Here is a 23,832-nt window from a genome sequence, read left to right as displayed (position 1 = left end):
ACAAAGCTACACTTTCAGAAGAGCATCAGACTGTCAAACTAAACAGGGTGTTGATGTATTCGTTTCCATCTTTAAGATTTAACAAAATAAAATCACAACTGAATCACAACTGAACTAAAGATAAATGCACATCACATCTCCTTAACACTTAGCCCGCTATCATTTATTGACAAATTAGGATCCAATTCACGCCAGCATTTTTCCCAGTTGAGCTCTTATTTTGAAAAACCACATTTCCAGACTTCCGGAAGTGAGCATAAACTATGAAGTCGAACGGGTCCTGGACGACTGTTCACAAGATGGATCTATACCGGGGCACTGGAGGGCTCCACATCGTCAGCTCTGTGCCATCAAAGAAACGTTGTTTTGACCAAAAATGCCATCTGGGACAAGGAATAGGAGATACAGGCGATTGAAAGAAACAGATGTGACAACAGCTAGCTACCCGATGCTAACGTAAGTAGCATTATGGCTTGATCGATCGAAAGCGCTATAAGAGCGCAATTGCCATTGATCTACGGCAATGGCGTTAAGCGTAGCATTAAATAATAGGCTTTAATTGACCTAGATCTACGGCAATGGCGGTATAAGTGTTAAGCGTGAAGGCCACCTTGTTAATAATCATCTCCTTAATCATGAATGCCACCTTGTTAATTATGTGGTACGGCTTCCTTTTTAACTACCATCATTAGTTGACAGGCCGACTTGCCTTAGGAAACAACCCCCACCCCTCCAATGTTTCTGAAGGCCTGAACATAAATGGTTAGGGTACTTGTGATGTTTGATAGAAAAGAGTCAGCACTAACATCTAACGTCGTCAAATACCACTTTGTACGCACCTCGGCTGTCAGGCATCTGAAAGGAGTGCTTTTCTTTTTTTAAAGGTTTTTGTTGCTGCCTTTTGAAGTCACTTCCGTTTTGTCTTGTGAATCGACTTTGTGTTGCAGTTTGGGTCTACGCATTGACTAGTGACAGGACCCCTGGGAATTCTTTTCAATCTTTGGCTTTATTCCAATTGCAGAAATATAAACATTACCCTCATGCTGTGTTAGCATTTAAGAGTCCTCATTTATGCAGACTAAATTAAGCAAACGCCATTAAACACATTAAATGGAACATTACATGGATTTGATGACTGGTGTCAGTTAAAATCTTCCAAAAACAGCATCAAAGGTGTAATAGGTTAATTAAATGTAATATTTCTATGTCAGTATCAGAAACATCAATGTCAAAGACCTCAGAAATACTACAAAGATAACTGGAATAACAAATCTAATTTGTTTATGCAGGCAGTCAGGGTCTACTTTATATGGCAGAAAATAATTATTGTAATGAAATTCATGGCAGAAAATATTCTAATGAAATGTATGTTAACACCACATAACAAGATCTAATAAGGGCTTGACTTCATGGATCTCAGACATCTATGACGCTATGACTCCATATTTGGGCATGGTTTCAGCCCGATTTGGCACTAATTGGATCTGCATTTTTCAAAGTTATCCCCAGACAGACATACCATTAGGGACGGGACGGTTAACCAAAATGCGTGTCACTAACCGCTTAGTATTAAATAACTGAAATTAACCAAAAATATAGCTGCAAGCAGATAATACGGGGTAAAGGACAAAAAGAAAATCACATTTGTGTGAAGTGAAGGGCGCTCTTATCAACATCACATTCATACATCACATTCTCAGCCGAATGTCAACGCTGTAGTCCCGTAACCGGAGTCCAGACTCCATTTGCATGAATGGAAATGCGATTTGAAATGGGAGTCGTTATTCTTTGACGTGACCCAAATAAAGGCCGAAAAGTGGATCAAGCAAATCTTAACAATTTTCTCATCGGGAGATCTAAAGGTCAGAGGTCTTTTGAGGGTTGAGCCCTCTAACCATATTGCCGAATTCATTCGGCAATATGGTTAGAGGGCCGTGAGAATCTTTCAGGAACTCAGAACTGCCAACATTTTCACAGAAACAAAAGGGGTCTACGCCCCTTTGGGCTTGACCCCTAATTATATCAAACAACCAAAATTACGTCATGCAAATATATTAAATATTAATAAAATATTAAGGAAATAAATCCCTTAACCTATAAATTGTTCTTCATACTACATTTTACAATACCTAATTAAAAAAAACCACACACGTGTGAAGTGAGGGGCTGCCACAGTGGGAGGTTACAGTCTGACTTGGCTAGCAAACAATTTATGTCATAAGTGCTCTAAACAAACATAAAAAAGTCCATAGACTTTTTAAAGTCTTTTTAGAGCACTCATGCCACATGACTTAATCTTCAAAAGCCATGCATTGGAAGGACTAGCGCCCCTCAAAAATAGCCGTACGGAATGAGACGTAGACCTAATGCATGTTATAATAAAAGGCCCACACAATCACGCATAGGACTGCAATTTAATGTATTGATACGACGCCATAGACGGCCAACCACCCACATTCCAAAGGTTACACCTTTGCAAAACTAGTCAAAATTCCCACCCCCAAGAGGTACAGTACTTACTGTACAGTAGGCCTCATACAGAGCCATGCCGTAAAACAAAAGCTATTTCATTGCCTCTATGATTTTCATATCACCATGTTTGGTGACCTTTTCATGAAAGCGATAAGTCACTGCAGGCCATAGTATACTGGGTCTGAATCACAGCTAAGGGGCAGTGTTCAACCGGACGTGGCGCTATGGCTTTATTCCACTTGTATTAACCCAGATGGAAGCCGAGAGGGAGGCCGTGTAGGAGAGGGACCATAGGAAAACTGAGCGGGAAATGGCATGGGAGAGACTGACAGTAGGAAAGCAGAGAGGGAGACAGTGTAGGTAAGACAGACTGTATGAATGCTTAGAGTGAGACAGTGTTGGAGAGACAAAGAGCGTATGAATGCTGAGAGGGGAAACCATGTAGGAGTGACAGTACAGACATTAGGAAAGCTGAGAGGGAGACAGTGTTGGACCATATGCTGAGAGGGAGAGTGTGTAGGTGGTAGAATATAATATAGTTCCCTTTAGATCTATTTAACCACATTTTCTCCACAATTTAGTAGTTATGCCAATTCATTCCTCCCCACACATATTTATGTGTTCACTGCCACTGTATCGTACTTGGCTCACCTGCCAGTGAGGAGGCCCTACCAGGAGGACAGCCAGCCCAACACTCCCTGCCGACAGGCTCCCCTCCCCTCATTAAAACCGGGAAAGCATCTGTCATTTTAGATTTCTTTGGCTATTCAAAAATAACAGATCTACAAGCTCACAGCATAGCTGCACAAATTGGCACAATGAGCTTGTAGATCTTTTATTAAAAATAAATTAATTTTTTTTTGCAAATCTTTGAATAAATATATCCTGTGTTTAAAGCAAACTTATTTAACTCAAATCTTTGATCTGGTCCCTGGAACAAAATAATTTGAGATGCGGTCCACGGCCAAATATACATTTTGTCAACTTTAGATGACATTTTGTAGAATCTTAATGGATCCTTTTCAAACCAATGTGCCCTACTGCCCTTTAACCTGAGAACAGCTCAGTGCAAACCATGTTCTACTCACGGCAGATGTCCGTGCTCTCGTCAGAACCGTCTTCACAGTCGGGTTCGCCATCACACTGCCACCGCTTGGGAACACACTGACCATTACGACAAACAAAGTCTACATCCGCACATGTGTTCTTATCTGTTGGGAAGAGAGTCAAGAGAGAAAGCGGTATAAAGAGGGAGAATTTAATTTTAAAGAGCCATTTTCACCACAACGAAAGATGCAGAAACATTAGCAATTGCAAATACAGTTAATACAGTACATCCGATCAATGCATCTAGTCAAAAAAGAAAAAAAGAACTGAAACTAGCTGGTCTACAAGCTCACACCGCTTCGCAATGCGACATGTTGTGAGCCTTACGGGTCCCTCATGCTCCATTTGGTTACATTTTGTACACTGTTACAAATTAAAGCAATGAGCCACAGAAGAGGCTGATGCTGTAGTTTAGTGTGGATTTTAGAACAGCTAAGGGGCTTTGTAAAACTCTGATATGCCCTAAAAGAAATCAATGAATAGTATGGTGAAATAGAACAGAACTATCATTTTTAAAAGTATAAATTAAACACCGAGACCCCACTTCCCACATCTCCCCGATATCCTCCCCTTCTCCCGCTCCCATCCGCCATTCTTGTTCGCATCTTCCCTCCCTCCTGGTACAACATCTATCTGGGTCATCATGACAGACAGATCAGGGAGAGAAGATGAAGACAGGAGAGCCACAAGTTATTGGACCCCTCTCTCCCCCTTTCTAAAGGATGCTGGGTAAACACCCACTGGGGCCCATCTAAACAAGGTTGGACAGTGACTAGCGCGCATGCACGCACGCACGTTTGTCCATGCTTGCGTGTGTGGATGCGTGTGCTATAGACAACCTACTGAGCAATAATCGGGTTATAACTGGTCTAAAAGTGAACGTTTTTTTAGCGGTCTAGGCTCAGCTTAGATGTTGATTTGCTGTTTAAGCGTCTATATATTAGCAGTTTAAGTAGCTATATATAGCTGTTGAAATTACGTTTCAATGTCTAATCTAAGCCTAGACAGAAAAAAAATAAACATTCACTTTTAGACCAGATATAACCCCGTTTTAGATGTTTTTGGACATCTAATAGCCCAAAAAATGCTCAGTGGGGAAATAGCTGACTCAGTCAGTGAGGGTTTTGTGCAAGGATTAGGTTTTGACATGCTATGCACGAGAGAGAGAGAGAGAGAGAGAGAGAGAGAGAGAGAGAGAGAGAGAGTGTGGAGGAGTGAGTGAAGTCCCCTTACCACACGAGCTCTCGTCGCTGCCATCGGAACAGTCCTCATCTCGGTCACACTGCCACACAGATGGAATACAGCGACCGTTACCACACTGAAACTGATTGGGCTCACATTCTGTTGTAGCGCCTGGAGACAGAGAGAGCAAGAGAGAGAGCAAAACAGAAGGAGAGATCAACTCACAGAAACAAACTGGATGCGTGTTACGGTTTAGATTAGAAGCTACGCAGAAACACCCTCAGTGTGTACATAACAAGAGTGAAAGTTTACATTTGTACACTATCCTGAGGCCTACTACTGTGTACGAGGGTGAATCTCAAGTCTTGATTTCATTAAACAATTCAGAGAATGACATCACCACACAGACACTCACTTCTAAGTGACAAACACAACATCATTTGTACGCTGTAGTTATCGTGTTGCTAACCCAGTGTTGCCAGATTTTGCGAGAGAAACAAGCAGACGGGTCTACGAAAACAAGCCCCAAAAGAAGCTAAATTAGTTAATATATCAAAGTCAGTTTTAGTATGCAAATTAAAAACGTGTATGTGGGTGCCTGGCACAAATCATTTTCAAATGGGGGTCTGCGGACAATATAAATGTATCCCTTGACATGAAAATATTTGAGAACCCATTAAGCTCAAATAAGCAACTACACTTTTCGTTTATTATCCTGTGAGCTGCCACCAAAGTAGAAATTTTGTGTAAAGGGAATAAAGAAGGTGACAAAGTAAGAAATCCTCCCCTCTACTTTATCCCTCAGTCTTAAAAAGAGTGGGTGACCTTGGTGGAAGCTCCAGCATGGCGTGACTCTGTGCCAGTCCAGGTGGAAACATGGAGCAGACAGTGGTATGTCCAAATAAGTACTGTAGCGACGACATCAGCGTAGATTACATATGCAAGATTATAAATTACTGATAACGACTGCAGGTGGATTATGCCCATATGTAGAGATCCCCGACGGAATTGGTGTCATTAGTGTTATTACTAGGCAACAGGGAGACTAGTGTGTGTTAGAGTGAGTGAGTGAGTGAGTGAGTCTCCATGTAATTTCGGTTTGTCTGCATCACTTATCTGCCAAAATATGGAGTTCCCCAAACACACACATGACTGACGTCATAGAATGGCCTCCCAGTGATGAGTATGTGTAATATGTATATTTTGTCGTTTGTATCGCATAGTAACCGTTTAATTTGTGTTTGTATGTCAGTTTGTTTTTGAAACAAGTAATGGGAAGCACTTCATACAGTAAGTGTTGGAATTGTAACTACCGGTACAGTACGTCTTTATCCTGTGCTTCACAATAAATATTTGAAACGAAAATTTGGATTTCATCTTCACTTGAATCACTTCAATATACAAGGCCTCCCTTTTAAGACATATGTTTATTGCAAATTAAGGTAGTCCACAGAGTTCATTATTTCCTAGGTCAAATTATCCAGCATTATTCCGTTGTCACCCCTACTTGTGATAAATGTAAACTTAAAGAAAAGGACCCACTTGAGCCCAATTGTGTACAAACTAATTAGAATTACAAAATGAGATCTGAACAAGTGCAAAAAGCATAAACCACAATATACAGTAGTACATTATTGTGGTACGCATGTTATGTAAGGGATAATGTATGGCTGGCTGGGTGGTCATTGTTGATAGATAAGTCTATTTCTCACTTCAAATGTTTTCAAAAACATTGAAAGCATGTTTAGTTAAATTACATTGTGTGTTAGTTTACATGACTGTCATGTTGGGTACAGCATAAAATCCAAGCAGCGCAGCCAGGTGCTCCAAGCCTTTTGATTAGCCATCGGTCTGTTATAGAGCGCAGTGGTCATTATCCAGAAATAACACACGGCTGAATTCAAAAACCAAACATCAAGCATTCAACCAAGCCATGTAATAATATAAAATAGCTAAGGTGTACTTTAAGGAAAGGCTTTCAGGGCAAATGGATAAACATTGTGTAATTAAGGTCAGGGGTTGAACCACAGCTTTAAGTGAGAAAACAAAGCAACCTTGCTTGCTACATTATTCATATTTTATGACAGAAAATGAATGGGGTTCAAGTCATGGGTGTCCTCAGCAATGTTTATACAAGAATATATAAATTCATAACCCACAGGTCAACAGGTTTGTGTGATGTATTAATTTACAGGAGACCAAGCAAGAGACTAATGGAAATACAAACATAATAGGGCTCAGCATTATCAGCGGTATTAGACAAATTGATTTCCCCTAAACAAAGAAACTGTCCTAGGCTTTAGCCAATAGCCCAGTTCCCTCTAGGTTGACATTATACTTCACTTAATTATGCTACGTATGCACAAAGTAGCTGCAGTCTTATTCACATACTCGTCTGGAGTTTAATATCCACTAGACTCTAGTGGATATTTAAACCTCCATTTAAACCTCCAGACCTTTCCTCTGGGGACTGACTATAAGGCAGGTCAAGGCTGGTTTGGATTGACAAGTGGGCCAAGTCAGGGGTTCTCAAACATTTTCATGTCAAGGACGCCCAAATTAATATGCATTAGCCTCTCCTATGCCCAGCTTTTCATGCAACAAACATTGAAGACAAAAGTGAGTACAGAAAAGTGAAGACGCATATTGTGATTGGCCGGAATGACATTTGTGATGATTCGATTGGTTGAGCACGGAATGTGACGTATGATGATGGATGATGATAAAAGCGGCCCTCACTTCACACAGGTGTGGTTTTTGAGGGTCACTAGCCTCTCCTACGTCCAGCTTTGAGGTTTGTGTAAACATAAACATTAATATCCTAACACAAACATTGAAAGCCATTGACAATGAATGGCCAGTTTTGTTGACAATGAATTGGTGATGCACCGAATATTCGGCCGCAGAAAATATTCGGCAGAAAATGGCTAAAAATGCATTTACGGTCTATTCGGTTTCGGCCCGAAATGGGCAGAAAATATATCACAATGCAATTAATGCATTCAAAAGATCTGAATAAATGTTTTATGGACCCATAATAGTAATTATTATTTTAAGTTAAGTTTTGCCATAACCATTTATTTTGCCATAAATCAGGTAGCTTTAAGGTACGGCCATGACAGCAATGGTAGAAAAAAAGATATATAATATTAATCATATTCGGATATTCGGTTTTCGGCCAACTGTTTGACTATATTCGGTTTCGGCCAAGAATTTCCCTTTTGGTGCATCCCTACAATGAATGACCAGTTTTGAGTGTTTGTGCAAACACTAACATTGAATGCCATCGACAATGAATGGCCAGTTTTGAGTGTTTGTGAAAACAAACATTGCGTAAACACCTACATTGAAAATGAAGTTGAGGACACAAATTGTGATTGGCCGGAATGAGATGACGTATGATGATAAAAAGAAATCACAGGTGTGATTTTTTTTCATCCTATTCACCTATCAGGGTTAGGGTTAAACTTTGTAGGGTTTGTGTCAAGAACTTATATTCCAACTTATGAGACTTATAAAGTCTTATATATGCTGTACGGCTCTATACTTGGTCCCTCTACACACCCCATGATTCTCTTTTCTGATCTACAAGCTCACAACATGCATTGTGAGCGTAATACTAGATCTGCCATTTTCATCAAGGTCGCTCTAGAATAGGGATAGAACAAACATCAGTTCCTAGAACACAAACCAAAGGAGAAGATCTACGTTTAAATGCTTGTTACTGCCACACATTATGAGTTTATGACAGACTTAAAGGGTTAGTTCTGATTTTTGGACTCTAGTCATGTGGTGAGAGTTCTGGTCTGGCTTTGGTGAATATCAAGTAGTTCTGGTCATTTGGTGGGGGTCTGGGGGCCACTCGTAAAAAATAAATGAATCCACAAAACCAGCGTCATTTGTATTGTTGACCTATTCTAGCACAACTTTCGTTCAACTTTGACCTCTGTGACATGGAACTATTTTGTGTGTCCAGTAGCACTACGCGAGCAGCAGCACAAAACCATAGTTCCATGTGACAGAAAGAGTGATAGAAATAAGTAAACGATACAAATTATGCTAGTTTTGTGAATCCATTTTTAATGACTGGGCATCACTCCCACCAGCACCACCCCACCAAATGACCGGAACTACTTAATATTTACCAAAACCAGACCTCCCACCAACGGGACTCAGTCAATACATTTGCAACCACTATATTAATAGCAAATATTTCTTACAGCTTTAAGTCCAAAAATCTGAAACCTTGAAACACTTTAATTTAAGATGAATACTCGCTCTGAAGAGTCTGAGAAAAAGACTCAAGACTGTATTTTATCGATTTTGACATCACAAAAACATTTGGGGCATCAGGGTAAGCAGTAAGCACCTTAAATTTTGCATTTGTACATGTTCAGAGTTGCAGGGGCTCAGCGAGTGTCTCTTAAACATCCACAGGGGGAAGAGGACTTAGACAATGTCAAAATCGATAAAATACATCTACTCAAAGAGTCTAAATCTAAAGCCCAAACCACACCAAAGGGTCGGATCGGGGCAAAACGTTTTTTAAGGTCAACCACACCAATTTCTACTGTGGTTTAGGCTAAAACAAGATCATGATTGGGGCAACTATACTCAAACAGTACAATAATACTGACAGTTTGGAATACAGTCCATTGACTATGACTCACTATATACTTGACATTACTGCTGACCCTTTTCAAAAGCATACAGTACCATAGTTTTATCGACTTGACTGGCCTACACAAAGCCCTGATCTTAACCCTGTCAAACACCTCTGGAATGACATGTGAGCCAGGTCTATTCACCCAACATGAAGTGCCTGACCTCACAAACACTCTTGTGGCTGAATGGAAGAAAACTGCATTAGTGTTCCAACCAATGAAAAGCCTTCCCAGAACAGTGGAGACTGTTCTATCGTAGCATAAAGGGGGATCAACTGTCAACACCATATCAATGCCTGTGATTTGCTTGCATTTGCCCACAAGACCATTAACCACATCAACCCTGGTGTCCCTATTGGGTATGTCATTGTAAAAAGAAGAATCAAACCCGTCTGAACTGAGTGCTGCTTTATGTAGCTGCGCAACAGTGAGACTTGGTGGTGAAAAAAACGCTATTTCCGTGCTCGGACCCAACCAGGGACACACATTGCTGGGCAATGGAGTAGCTGCACCACTCAAAAGAACGGCTCAGTGGTCTTGTCGTTAAGAGTGTCCACCATGAGATTGAGAGGTCATGGTTCAAGTCAATCCATGGCTAATAAATCATACCAAAGACATAAAATGGTACCCTTAAATGCCTCCCTGCTTGGCACTCAACATCAAGGATTGGGCCATGTCCCTGAGACAGACTATAGCATCAAGTCCAGGGAGGTATGTTTGTACATCAAGCCACCTCACGCTACAGAAACAGGGGGTTGACCTATGGGCCACATGACAGCTACTAATATCTTACAGCAAGTGAAAAAGAAAAGACAAATAAACAAATTATAAAAACAGCAGACAAGCTTGTAGATCAGCTATTTCTGCTATTCATTGCACAATGAAGTATATACAAGGGATCAATGAAATCAGTCAAACACTTTATGTTGGGTCGGGTGGGTGACTGGTGAGTAGTAGATCTGGCTCACACGCACCGTTTCAGTTCATTTCAAAAGGTGCTTGATGGGGTTATAGTTCACCCCCAAGAGAGCGCTGGCGCTTTGGAATGGGGGGTCAGATCAATATATCTGCCTGGGTGACAGCAGACCGCTGGGCGAGCGCTGGCGCTTTGGCATGGGGGGTAAGATCTTAATTTTCGGGCCTCTTGAGAACTCTAGTTTTCGCCGGCTGCAGTCAATCAGTCAAAGGGAGACATTGAAGAGGAAGGATGGATGAGGAATGATCAACATATGGAATGTCAGAACAGCTCAGCTCCATATATGGAGATCTAAGGGTTTGAGGTCAGATGTAGAGTTGCTGGCCAATATTGATGACATCAGGGATCTCCATATATGGGCTCCATCCCTGATGTTACGTGCTCTCTCACCCAGACCAACACACTGACGACGGGGTTAACCCATTCTGGGCGGGAACCCCTTTTGGTGTTTTAAGCATTATGTTATGCTTTAGCTATTGAAAAATAACAGATCTACAAGCTCATAGCGCGGCACTCGGTGCCGTGCTATGAGTTTGTAGGTCTGCTATTTTCTTTTAATTGTGAAAATGTGGCGCAAATCTTTGAATATATTCTAAGTACTACTGCTACTTGAGAACGACTGACATAGAAACAGAGGAAAACTGTCAGGATTTAGAAGGCATTTGTAGAATCGTCCCCAGGTCTAAATGGGTTGGTTAACTGCGACCTGGTCGCAATTACACACAAAACTAAATAAATCTCCATGAATTCAAGGCCTCACCCGTGTGAATGGGTGGTGTAAGGTATTATATAGCCTGATCAGCTGTGATCTGACGTAATGCCTGACGTAATGAAATCACACCCGGGTGAACTGGGTGACCATAGCAACCATGCTCATTTTTTTGGTACGGACAGACACGTAAACTAACAAAGCCAGTTGTAGGAGTGGTTTACACCACTCAAAAAAGTGTGGGGCACTATCATTATGCATCATCATACATCATCTCATGAACAACTGAATTTATGTGATTGGTTAGCTTGTAGACGATTTGCTCGTCTACATACGACGTAAATTTTCCCTTCATTGTCAATGGCATTTAATGTTTGTGTTGCCACAAATTTACATCATATTTGAAGGACATGACCTAATTTCTCCTTTCATTGTCAATGGCAAATATGAGACGTGTGGGGACAAAAGCTGTATATAGGAGGGACCTTCAAAAATAATAATAATCACACCTGTGTGAAGTGAGGGGCACTCTTATTGTACATCATGACGTAAAATAGACACTAAGCCGATTTGCTCAGACAGTACGAGGTAAAATTCCCCATTCATTGTCAATGAGAATTTAATGTTTGTGACAAAAATCTACACTAATAGCTGAACTACTACTGGTGTGAACTACTGCTTTAAGGTCAGGGCTCAGTGCAGGCCGGTCACATTTCCTCACGCTTCAACAAAACATTTCTGTATCAAGGGAGCGTGGGAGGGCACTGGGGGATTGTCTCTGAAACAGGAAATGGCCTTTCACAAGCTGATGCCACAAAATTGGAAGCACACATCTGTATTGAACAGTAAAATGTAGCCATTTAGCGGATGCTCTTAATCCAGAGCGATTTACAGTAAGCAGGAACACATGTTAATACATAAAATTAAATACACAAAAATAGTCATCAAGAAGCATGCGTAAGCTAAGAACCTAGTTAACATCCGTCTAAAAGTGGAATATCTACATAATGAAACTATGCATATACACTAACATTTTTTTTTAATCAATATCAGATAAAACTTTTAAGATTTTATATTATGCACATGCCATGGTCACATAACCATTATATGTCGAGTGCATGCTTTGATGGTTACAGTTTTATAATCAGTTTTGATGAGTAAACCTTTGTGGAGATCTTCTCAGTTCTCATTATATGCTAGTTACTGCCATTCAGGATGGAAAATGAAATCCATTTGGATTTGGGGAGAAGTAGTTTCATAGTACTTGATATAAACAGAAAACGTTCAGTTCACTAGTCTACACTCTACTCTACAACTGCCTTCATTTCATCCGATTGTCTGTCTGGCAGGCACTTAACAAGCGATCGTTAACTGTGTCTGTTAGAGAGAGGGGCAGAGAAGAGTGGCTTTGCTCAACTTGATCTATACTTATATTCTCCACTCTGATGAAGGTACATATGAAGATATATCATGCAGCCTCGATTTTTGATGAAATATTATTATTATTATTATTTCGGAGACTTAATCGGAAAATCGATTAATCGGCGGCATCCCTACTGTGGTCAATTCTAGTTCTGAGCCATTTTATGCCTTAAACCATTGTTTAACAGGTATGGCCTATAAAGACTACTCTAGGTGATATGTCATCATTTGCTGAACCCATTGGTCTCACCGTGGCTGGAGCCATTGCAGTGCACTATGCTTGGTGCTAATGTGGAAAAATAGCTAATTATCCACCCGTCTTAAGGAGACAGGAGTGAAACAACCACACTATAGGGACACCTGGTGCCCGGTGTGTGCGTGTGTGGAGGAGTAAAAGAGAGAAACAAAAAAAGGTAATGGGAGGCTAAAAATAATACATTGCCTAATTGCGATGTGACACGCCGTTATCTTGAAAATGTGTTCTCGTCAGCGAGTGACACAGCCGTGCGACGGAGTATAAATAAATTGAGCATAAGTTAAAGATAAAACGGAGGGCTACGAGAGGTACTATAGGGAGGCTACTAAAGGTTGCTTATAATTGCATTCTAAGATTCAAATTTGTTTTGCCCATGACGGACCCCACAGAGTAGTGTTGCGCGGGCCGGCTTTTTTGTATAACTCGCCTGTCCCGTCCCGCCACGGGAGCCAGCCCGCACCAACCTGCCCCGCAAAACAATATATTAATCAACAACCCGCCCCGCGGCCCACAAAAACAAAAAAAACAACCGGCTTTTCAACAGCAAGTACAGTTGCTTTCGAGAGAGGGAGAGAGAGAGAGGGGGGGGGGGAGGAGGCACATTTATCTTTCTTTTACATATACCCAGATTTAGAGGAATATCTCATTTGAAACACTATAGGAAATTGCCCAACCAGCCCAAAGTACTGGTTATCAGAGTAAAATGAGCAGTTGCTTGCTTTACCGCTATTAATATTAAGTAGGCGATCGCATCATTCGCACGCATGCATAATCGCATTTGCTTGATTGCCTAGAAGTGACTGACTGAGAGACGAGAGAGCGAGCGAGAGTGAGAGGTGACGCCGTGACGGTCCCCCGAATGAACATATAAAACTTAAGCCCAACACTTACATACGTGACATAGGCCGCCGCCTATCTGTCTCAGAACGGTTCACTTCACTCGTTTGGGTTGTGCATGCACTGCAGCAATGTAGCTCTCGGCAGCGGTACCGCACACCAAAAATAGACGCTCTACAAGCTCACAATGTGTCGCCTGCGACCCGCCCTGCCCGCCGTGCGATAATTGTGCTGAAAACCATCCGAACCGCCCGCCCGCCCCGCGGTACAACCCGCGAGACCTGCGGGCAACGGGCCGGCCCGCGCACCACTACCACACAGTAAAATTTGAGGAGTGTACAAATGGAACCAAATGTACCCTTATTTGGTTCCATTTGTAGACTTACACTCTTCATAGTTAAAGTAACACTGAGGATCTTACTATGCAGCATGCCTGTTAAAACACTTTTTTAAAGAGACACTGACATTGGTGAAATAAAGTCTGACCACCTGAATTAATTTGTCTTTTTGGCAACACCCCATAAATATTTGTCACTTTGGATGTACAAGTACACAAATTAGTAGGCAGTTTGTTTTTACGTCCGGAGACTCCAGCCTAGAACAGGCCCCAGGCAGGGTTCGAACCCACAACCTTCCGCATGTATGGCATATGCTCTAACCGCTGTAGTAGTTGTGGCATATAAGAGGCCATAATCAATGTTACAAGCCAAATTTAAGTGTATAACAGGCAATAAGCAATGTGACCATGTGATTCCAAGAAGTCAGTTCAAAACTAAACTAGTCTCCCCAGCACCACCTCAGAACAAATAAAACATGGTCAGACTGAGAGGGAAGAATATTCATATGCATTTCCTTACAATTACAATTTCCTTGAGCAACAAAATGCAAAACATTTCCAGTTCCAAAGCACTTCCTCAGAGTGAAGTGTCAGGACCAGACACTCTAAAAATAGTGTTTAGAGAAGTGGTTGAAAACCACATTCATCATGTTGATATTAAGTTAAACAGTAAGGACTACATCTGGTGCAGGGGCTGTGCGCATCCACTGAATTGCTAACTGTCCACCATCAACAGTTGTCCATCCACTCTGTATGGGATCTGGTGCAGATGGGTGAGTCTGAGAGAGCATCTCCATATTCAAGTCTGGTATTGGCACATTGGGCATGGAGAAAGACATTATCTACATGGTGGGAGTTGACTGGAATCAGCCTCCCTTGTCCTGGCACAGAAAAGCTGGTAGTGGATCTCGTTCACGTCACTGTAGGTGGTCCCAGACAGGTACCAGCTACAAGTGAACTGCTGCAGTTGGTCAAAGAGCTCTGTTGAAACATCCCAAATCTGGCCAAGTTGTTTGAATGTCTCCTGAAAATCTAGGTTTTTCTTTAATAACCTCATTCAGATTTCCATGACTACCAAAGGCACTCAAAGTGTCAGATCCTAAATGTGTGTAGTGTAACCAGACTCTCAGAGGTTTTCTCCCAAACCAAGGCCTAGATTGTGTATTTCCACAAACCATGTGCAGTTGTGTGTACCACCGTGACGCTTCTGATAGATAGGACATGATGGGATGTGTTTTTTTAACGCTAAACAGAGAACAGAGTTCCTTCAAAGTAATGTCTACTTTAAATGGTTTCTACATCCTCAAACCGATACAAAGATGTATCACTCATGATTCTATGATGTTTAATTCAGAAGTTTAAGATTTACCCTGTTTCAGAGAAGCAGCTATTGTGGATTTGGTCCAAGGACTATAGAGTCACTAGACAAATGAAAAAAGTACCAAAAGCATGGATATTTAAATTATAGTACATACTTATAGTAGCGTTTATAGTACATACTATAGCTACATGGTAAGCTAGCCTCAGGCACATGGCAAGTGCTTAGTCATCTGTTGATGGAAAAACAATCACATTTGATGGCATGTGAACCAGGGGGGTATGATTATTGATTAGGCAGAATAATGCAAGTGCAACAAGCTTACTTGGAAGCCGTTTTGAAGCAAATAGCACAGTCAGCATTTCACACCTATGTTCTAATTTACTGATGACCCAGCCCACATCTATGCAACACATTAAAATCAGTGTTAAATTAAGCCTGAACATGAACATAGACATGTACCCTTTTGCTGGGTATAAAGGCATGTATAGTAGCAATTCTAAACAGATTTTTGTGCTTATGCACACAGTTTCTATTGATCTCATGATTTCAGGGACCCAAACGTCAATATTCCTCTTCCAAACACTGTTCTTTCTCTCCGCCATGCACACAGAACATCCTCAGTGTTAAGAGTGTAACAATGTACAATGTAGTCAATATTTAAACTAGGAGTTAAACTGAGGATTGTGCTGCACAGTTGAGATTTTCATGACCCACTATTGGGGCTTTTGACCCACTGAGATTTTACAATCTACTAATGGATTTTGGAACCACTGCTGAAAGCGTCTGCATTAGAGAATTAGGACAAGATGACCAAACATTACTTAATGACATGTTTTAATAAATGCAGCCAAAGAATAGTTTAGAAAAGAGTCTGCGGAGTGCGGACCAATCCTATTCAGTCTTTTGCATTGGTTTAGTTTGTATTCTCTTCACAGACAAATTGGAAAGCTGAGGGGGAGACAGTGTAGGGCAGGCGATACAGACTGTAGGAAAGCTAAGAGACAGTGAACAGAAAGAAGCTGAGAGGGAGACAGTCTACGACAGCTGAGACAGAGAGAGAGAGAGCGTGCAGGCAAGTTGAGTGAGAGCGTAGGAGACAGACGGCAGGAAAATGAAAGAAGTAGGTAGTCAATGCAAGAGAGACCGATATTAGGAAAGCTGAGAGGGAGATGGCATAGGACAGACAATAGGAATATTCTGAGACACAGCGTAGGAAAGTTGAGTGAGAGGCGAGTGTAGGAGAGACAGGTGGCAGGGAAAGGTGAGAGATGATCATTGCAGGAGAGACCGATATTAGGAAAGCTGAGAGGGAGATGGCGTAGGACAGACAGTAGGAATGCTGAGGGATAGAGGGAGATGGCAAGGAAGCTGAGAGGGAGACAGCATAAGAAACGCAGCAGGTAAGATTAGGGAGAAAGCGTAGGAGAGGAGAGACACAGTAGGGAAAGCTGAAAGGGCCCAGGAGACAGGATCATATGGAAGATGAGAGGGAGACGGCATAGGAGAGACAGTAGGAAAGCAGACGGACACAGCATAGACAGCAGGGGAGAATGAGAGGGAGACCGCAATGCATAGTAGAGAGACATCATGGCATAGAGACAGACAGCAGAAGAGAGGGAGACGCATGGTTAGTTGAAACATTAGGCTAGCCTAATACAGGTCACAAAGTAACATTACCATTTTGTTTAGATTAGACATATGTAATGAACAAAACGTCAAAAGTAACATGGATTCAAACACACCATTGCTGTAATGAACAGCCATTTGGGCCTTAAAATAGCAAGCCATTGGGCTTTGTATGAATTGTCACATTGGAGGTCATGGTGGTAATAGAATTTGCCCCAGTAACAGAGACAGACACCATGCACTGCACTTGTCATGGAGCCTAACCTCCTCCCACCACCCCGCCCACTTAAAGACAGCAAGACTCCAGCGCACCCACTCACACCGAGTGGGTGCACCCCCCGTCCAACACCACCCCTCCCGCTTGAAAGACGGAGCGCGCCCACCCCCGTCTCCCTCTCTCTCTCCTCACAGCTTAGGAACTGGGTCTAATAGTGCCACAGTCACCATTGAGGGAAATTGCCTTCCATTTTAATTAGGCCAGCAGTTGCTGCAGGAAAATAGCCGATCTACAAGCTGATAGCTCACAACTACACATCACGAAAGGTCGAAAGCATGCATTGCGAGCGTGTAGATCTATTATTTATTACATTGTTCATGTTTAATACAACCCGTCAGCCACAAAGGCACAATAATAAAATGAAGCTTGTGCCATTTCTCTCTCCCTCTTCAAATTGGCCAACTAATTATTTAGCACATTTGCAAGGACGCCTCACAGTTCAACAGCAGCATCAGCATCAATTGGCATTAACCTTGGTTCATAATTATTGGCATCACCTGCCGATGCTAATTCCCCCCCACCACGGGTTTATCCCTCCTGCCCGCATCTCTCTGCCTCCCTCCCTCCCTCTCTCATCCAATGGGGATTGCAGTGTTGCTACGCGCTGTACCGTGGACTGAATAAAGCTAGCCTTCAACACCCCCACCCCCGTCTCTGACGGCCTCCACACTTCATGAATATATAAATTAATAAATTAGATCCATCAAGCCCACTGGGGAATGAGTTAGTCTGACTGACTGACACACGAGAAATAAAGGTGTGTGTAGTGTGAGCGCGTGCGGGTTTTCAATTTGACTGGTACACCAAGATCTCTAGGCTACACACGCTGTATCTTAATACACTGGACTGGAAATGTGTAACAAATTGTCTACATAGCCTACATAATAAAGCCTTACATGAAGTGACCACAAGTGATATGAAACACACAAAGATATACATTGCAGTGTATGTAGACAAACTATTATAATGCAACAGCAACACAAACGGGAGTAGTATTTCCACCCCGTTTGAGGAGGAATTCAGTGAAATTTTAAATCGCACGAGGCGTTAAACGGGGTGTGTGTGAATGAAACGCACTCCTTCCATTAGCTTCCATAACGAAATAACAGGGAGCTATTTCTTTAAGCTTCGATTGAGCAATTTCATTCACACACGTGTGACGTGCACCTGTTAAATAATCAGTGTTAAACATTTGATAACTCAGAGAGGATACATCTTTATCCTCTCAGAGTAAGGTTGTGTGTCAAGGATTTGTTCCGCAAATCCAAGGTTGAACAAAAAGAAAAACCCAGGTCTAGACCAAACCCACCGAAGAACAGGTGCACTGCACGGTCACACACCGTGCACGCACAGACACACACCTTATGTCAGTCAGGCACACACGTCAAATAAAGAAGCGACAATAGCGTTTTTAGTTCATCGTTTCAAGCCCATAATGCGTCCTCCTCCTCCCGCCTCCATATAAATAATCCGCAGTGTGTGTGTTTGGGGAAAACGTACCGTGTACAACATGTGTGCAGAAGATCAACTGAAGAAAGCCCAGCACCAGCAGCAGCAGCAACGGTATGGATGGGAGCATGAAGACCCTCGACTGGGACCACCTGGTCATTTCACAGTGGTGTGTGTGACTGTGTGTGTCGTTATTAAAACGCTGGAAGCTGCTGGTGACCGGGGCCTGGTGGAGTGGCGATCCTGGCTGGCTGCCCGGTTGTTGTAAATTACCCCCCCGGTTGTCTTCACACACACAAAAACACCCGAGAGACACACACAAGCGCGCACCGACACCGACCGACCGACCAAACCCGACGCGCTACTGAGAAGCAGCGGCAGCAAACAGAAACCACCGCAAACCACGCGTGTTTTTGTATCCTCTCGTCGGGGTGGTGACCGAGATTAGCTCCATGTCTGGGTCCTCCTTTTTATTCTGATATGACCGATCGGGCGATCGATCGATCAGATGATTTTCCTATTGATGTGTAATGTCACCGATCATGTGTGGGCTGCCTTTGGTGACTCTGTGCTGTGTGTGCACAGAGCCTCACTGCTTGTGTGTTTTCCCTTTCCTCCTTCAAGCACGTCTTATGGCACATTTGTTAACCCTTCCCTGCCCATAGTCAGAGATACAGTGTAGCCTACATTATATTCTAGGCCTAAATAGGTTACAGGAATATAGCCTATATATGCACAACAATGGGGGAAACCAATAATGTTAAGGCTAGACCTTGACATTATTATTATTATTATTATTATTATTATTATTAAGTAGATTGATCTCATTGTTTGCTTGTTAAGATGTATGGTTGTAAAATAAGTGCATGTATTACATAGCCTACAGACATAGGCTAAGTTTGTTGACTACACTTATAGATAGGCTACAGGTGTCCTCAGCTAAATTACTTAATATAATTCATATCAAAATCCACTTTAATTCTATTTTATAGTAGGCTACTTCGGTCTTTGGATATTCCAAAATAGCCGATGTTGCAAGTTCACAACGCATCACATCACACCGTTTTAAGCTTGTAGATGGGCTATTTTTTAAACATTTTGAAAAAGCTTGAATTGTGAAAAGCTTTGAATGATTATGAATGTTAACACAAAAAATATCTTGCCGGTGTCCCTGGCACAATATCTTTTCAGATGGACGGCTGAGGTTAAAATGTTTGAGAACCACTGCTTTGGAATGTCTGGTTGCAGGGCCGGTTCTAACCTGCTACAGGTGGGCATGACTATGGGGGTGCGTCCCGCGTAGCGGCACGGACAAAGTTTTTTGGGGGGTCAAATCCCTGTGAACCCCCGAAATGCATAGAAAACTATATGCTATCTTCATATCAGTTTATCTATCCATCTATCTATCTTCTCCTTATTTGACCAACAGTAACCCAATTTCCATCAGCACCCTGCAGCACAGGCCCAGTCATTTGATCTTGCACCATGAAGTCTAGCTTCTGAAATACTGGGGCGAAAAAACAAGAAAACCAACAAAATGACATTGGCAGCAACCTCGGGTCACCAGACTTTCTACCTCACCTCAGAGACTATGGCAGCCCCCTGTGTATGCACATTTCTTTTGTAGCTAACATGTCCAAAATCACACCAACCACAGCAAGCTGCCTTTGTTTGAAATGGTCCCCCATTAGCAAGTCGGCAAAACCGGTTTCAGTCGTGTGTTCAGGTGGGTCAAAATTTCTTTAAAAATGCTGCCCACCCAATCATAAATGATAAATGGTAGGCCTCCTACAGACTTTGTTTGTGGTATTCTTTTTAGGTGTTTTTTTTATATGTTGGCTAAAAGAAAATTGGGTGGGCAGGACAGCCCTGTCACTGGACCTAATGTGTCACACCCCCGCAATCCCTTTAATGCTCTAATCAATAATAATAATCATCCAAACTGAAAAGAAAAAGGAGCCAATAACTTTCATCAATCAGTGTGAAGCTGTGACCTCACATCCCGTCTAAGTCGTGTGACCAAATTGTATTCAGTAGCGTTTCCAAAACAAAACAAACACGGCCCCTCATGCATTAAAATGACAATATATCAGTCACCAGAACCAAGGATGGGTGTTTTCAATTAATCTAATATGGCTAAAATGGAGTTTAAAGTTACAGTGGGTATTTATAGGAAGGGGGGTGTCTAATAAAATTAATTTAAAATAGTTAAATATTGAATCAAGCATCTTAAAAACTGTCTGGAGTGCTCACAAAAGTCAGAGAGTAGATGAGAGGTTAAAAAGAGGTATTTGCTGATCTGCTATTTTCGCCAAATGTTCACCAGGGATGTTGTTTCATGTTGTTAATCTGACTGGATTTGATCTTGTATTTTAAAGGATCATAGCCGTTGTCTGTCACTGACTATGACATATTGGTATTACTACCTAGTTTGAAGAGACTTTAACCTTGCTTAATAGTCATTTAGAATGGCAATAGTCATTCAGTCAATAGTTCATTTATTGTTGCCTTAATGTTGATCAATTAATTGAAGAAGGAAAAAAAAGAATTCAGCACCGTGGACAGCGACCAGGGGATCCCAATTTGTGATATTGATCGCACCCGTGTACAATTATGCAGCTTGCAACATTGTTCCACCTCCTGTTCCCTTTAAATTCAGAAATGTAAAGTTGTAGGAAATAAAACTCTTACTCTTATAATTGTATGCTTTCATTTCCCAGACAGGAAAGCATAAAAGATGTGTTCTGGTACTTTAGCACTCTAGTGCTCATGGCTCTGAGCAAATGTCTAGCATCCCATGTCCATGGCAACATAGATGCTGCACTGATGTCTGCAGGCCAGTCAACCAATCAAACCTCAAAGATCAAAGACACACTGGATGCTCTTGGTTAGAGTCCAGTACGTAGGTGAGACAACAAATATTAATCATATTCGGATATTCGGTTTGACTATATTCGGTTTTGGCCAAGAATTTCCCTTTTGGTGCATCCCTACAATGAATGACCAGTTTTGAGTGTTTGTGCAAACACTAACATTGAATGCCATTGACAATGAATGGCCAGTTTTGAGTGTTTGTGAAAACAAACATTGCGTAAACACATACATTGAAGATGAAGTTGAGGACGCAAATTGTGATTGGACGGAATGAGATGACGTATGATGATAAGAGCGCGCCTCACTTCACACAGGTGTGACAACAATTGTGAGCAGCTAGAAATGTCAGTACACACATGACAGGGACACAACATGGTCTGAGGGTAATGAGCAAATGCACAAACTTTGCCACAATGGAAATTATCCCCAGGACTTTTCTTTTGTGTTATCCTTTTAGACTTAATGTCTGACTGTATCGTGATGTTTTCATTTCTAACTAATAAAGTATTCAATCAATCAATCAATCAATGCCCAGCGTAGGATAGGAAAGCATAGGAACACTGAGAGGGAGAAAGTGTAGGGGAGACAGACATTAGGAAAGCTGATAGAGGGGTAGACAGTACTAGATAACTAGAAGACACAGGCAGTAGGAAAACTGAAAGGGAGACAGTGTAGGTCAGGAGAAATAGGCAGTAGAGAGGTTCTCAATTGAGTAGAACAGTGCAGAATGACAGGGAAAGATCCCTCCCTCCCTTAATGAGAGCATTCAGTCATAAAGTCCACACATTTTATACACAGCAATTTTGTGTATTTTGGGTGGCTCTCTCTAGGTCGTCCTCAGACGAGCCTTCCATCGTCGCTTCCAGTCATCCCTGTTCTCCATACATCCGGCCAGCTCGTTGGTGCTTTGCGCTCCTGCATCATTAAGTTCCTGCCCACCACCGAGGAGAATAGGGGTTTGAATCCTCCATGGCTTGGCGGGGAATTTCAACAAATATATATGGCTTGGTACATAACCTTAGTCCCGGGTATCCAGCAGATTACATATCACAGCATCAGTACCAGTAAGACGCCCTGAGGACCAGGTCGCGCTGAAATAACAGAGCTGAGTTGCTGGCCGGCTCCATAGATCTAGGTGATGATCCAGTCTTCTCCATATATGGCTATCCAGGGTTTGATGGTCAGTGTCATGATCAGTGTTGTGATCTTCATTTCAGTCAGATAACTCACGAATAGATTGAACCAATATTTATTGTAGAAAGAGAATACAAGTGTGCATATAATATTTTATCTTGGCGTTCAGCTCTGCTACATTTTTCTCCCTGCTCGGCACAATCAAACACCATCATTAAACATTAAGAGCAGGGAGATAGATATTCAATAACAACCCCTCATGGGGAACATAAATAACAGAGCCCACCGGTGGTGCTGGGGTGGTGGTGGGAGCAAACATCACATAACAACAACCAGGAACCATAAGCAGAAGGTAGGCAGGAAGAAGCATAGACATATATACATAGACGCCCTTTCCGGCTCTGACGCGTGTGTCACCATTGAAGGCACAATTTTCCCGACATTCCTTGCAAAGCATTAGCGGAAGCAAAGCGGAAGCTTGTCAAGCTTCCGCGTGCGTAACAAAAGTCCCGGAAAAGACGCGCTGTGATTGGCCAGTATAGTCACTTGAGTGACAGCGAGAGACATGGAGGAGTCACATGAGTGACGTCACTTGGGCAGCGACGCAGTCGCCTTCAGCAAATGCCTTCAGCACTTCTAAATAAGAAAGCTGCGGAGAACTGTTGCTTTGTGTTCACTCTTTAATGTTTTCTGTTAGTAATCTAATCCCCCTGGCTCTGATGTTGTATTGTTAATAACTTTGTTGTTTGTGTTTGTTTGTTTGTCTTGTTTTGTATTGTAATGTATATTGTCATGACTGTTATAAAGATTTGTTAAAAAAAAAAGAAGCCTTCAGCACTGCACTTCCGCCTTCATTGGGATACACGTCGCTCCAATGAACTGCAGCGGCAAATGGGGCATCTATTTCTTATAATATCTATGGGAAGAAGCATGCAGTCTAGTGAGCTTAATAAGTACCCCGCCCAATTGGTCAGCTGACTGCAACATCAGCGAATGACATGTGGGTCTTGCACACACTGAATACACCCACATAGTAATGCAGCATGTTAAACCCTTGAGTATATGTATGCGCCCTTGACCACAGCATGAAACCCCTCGAGTATATCTGACTGAACTAACTCTGCAAGCTATGTATCATATATATGGAAACGTGTCACGAGGCGTGACGGACTGACTGACATAGTGAGCT

General features: G+C 42.1%; 1 protein-coding gene across 1 annotated transcript in view; it reads right to left on the bottom strand.

Annotated features, from left to right (window-relative positions):
• vldlr (very low density lipoprotein receptor) overlaps positions 1 to 19,080 on the bottom strand; it is a 65,920-nt gene extending 46,840 nt beyond the window's left edge. The window contains exons 1-3 of the mRNA XM_079523743.1: positions 18,687 to 19,080; positions 4,813 to 4,932; positions 3,561 to 3,683 (exon numbers count right to left, since the gene is read on the bottom strand). Of these exons, the coding sequence (XP_079379869.1) occupies positions 3,561 to 3,683; positions 4,813 to 4,932; positions 18,687 to 18,795 (352 nt within the window). The 5' untranslated portion in view covers positions 18,796 to 19,080. The remainder of the gene's footprint in view (positions 1 to 3,560; positions 3,684 to 4,812; positions 4,933 to 18,686) is intronic.
• Positions 19,081 to 23,832: the final 4,752 nt, after the last annotated feature.

The sequence above is a fragment of the Electrona antarctica genome (assembly GCF_951216825.1).
Source record: "Electrona antarctica genome assembly, chromosome: 16".
NCBI lineage: Eukaryota > Metazoa > Chordata > Actinopteri > Myctophiformes > Myctophidae > Electrona > Electrona antarctica.
The sequence above is the reverse complement of the archived record's forward strand: the minus strand, read 5'-3'. Positions and strand labels throughout refer to the sequence as shown.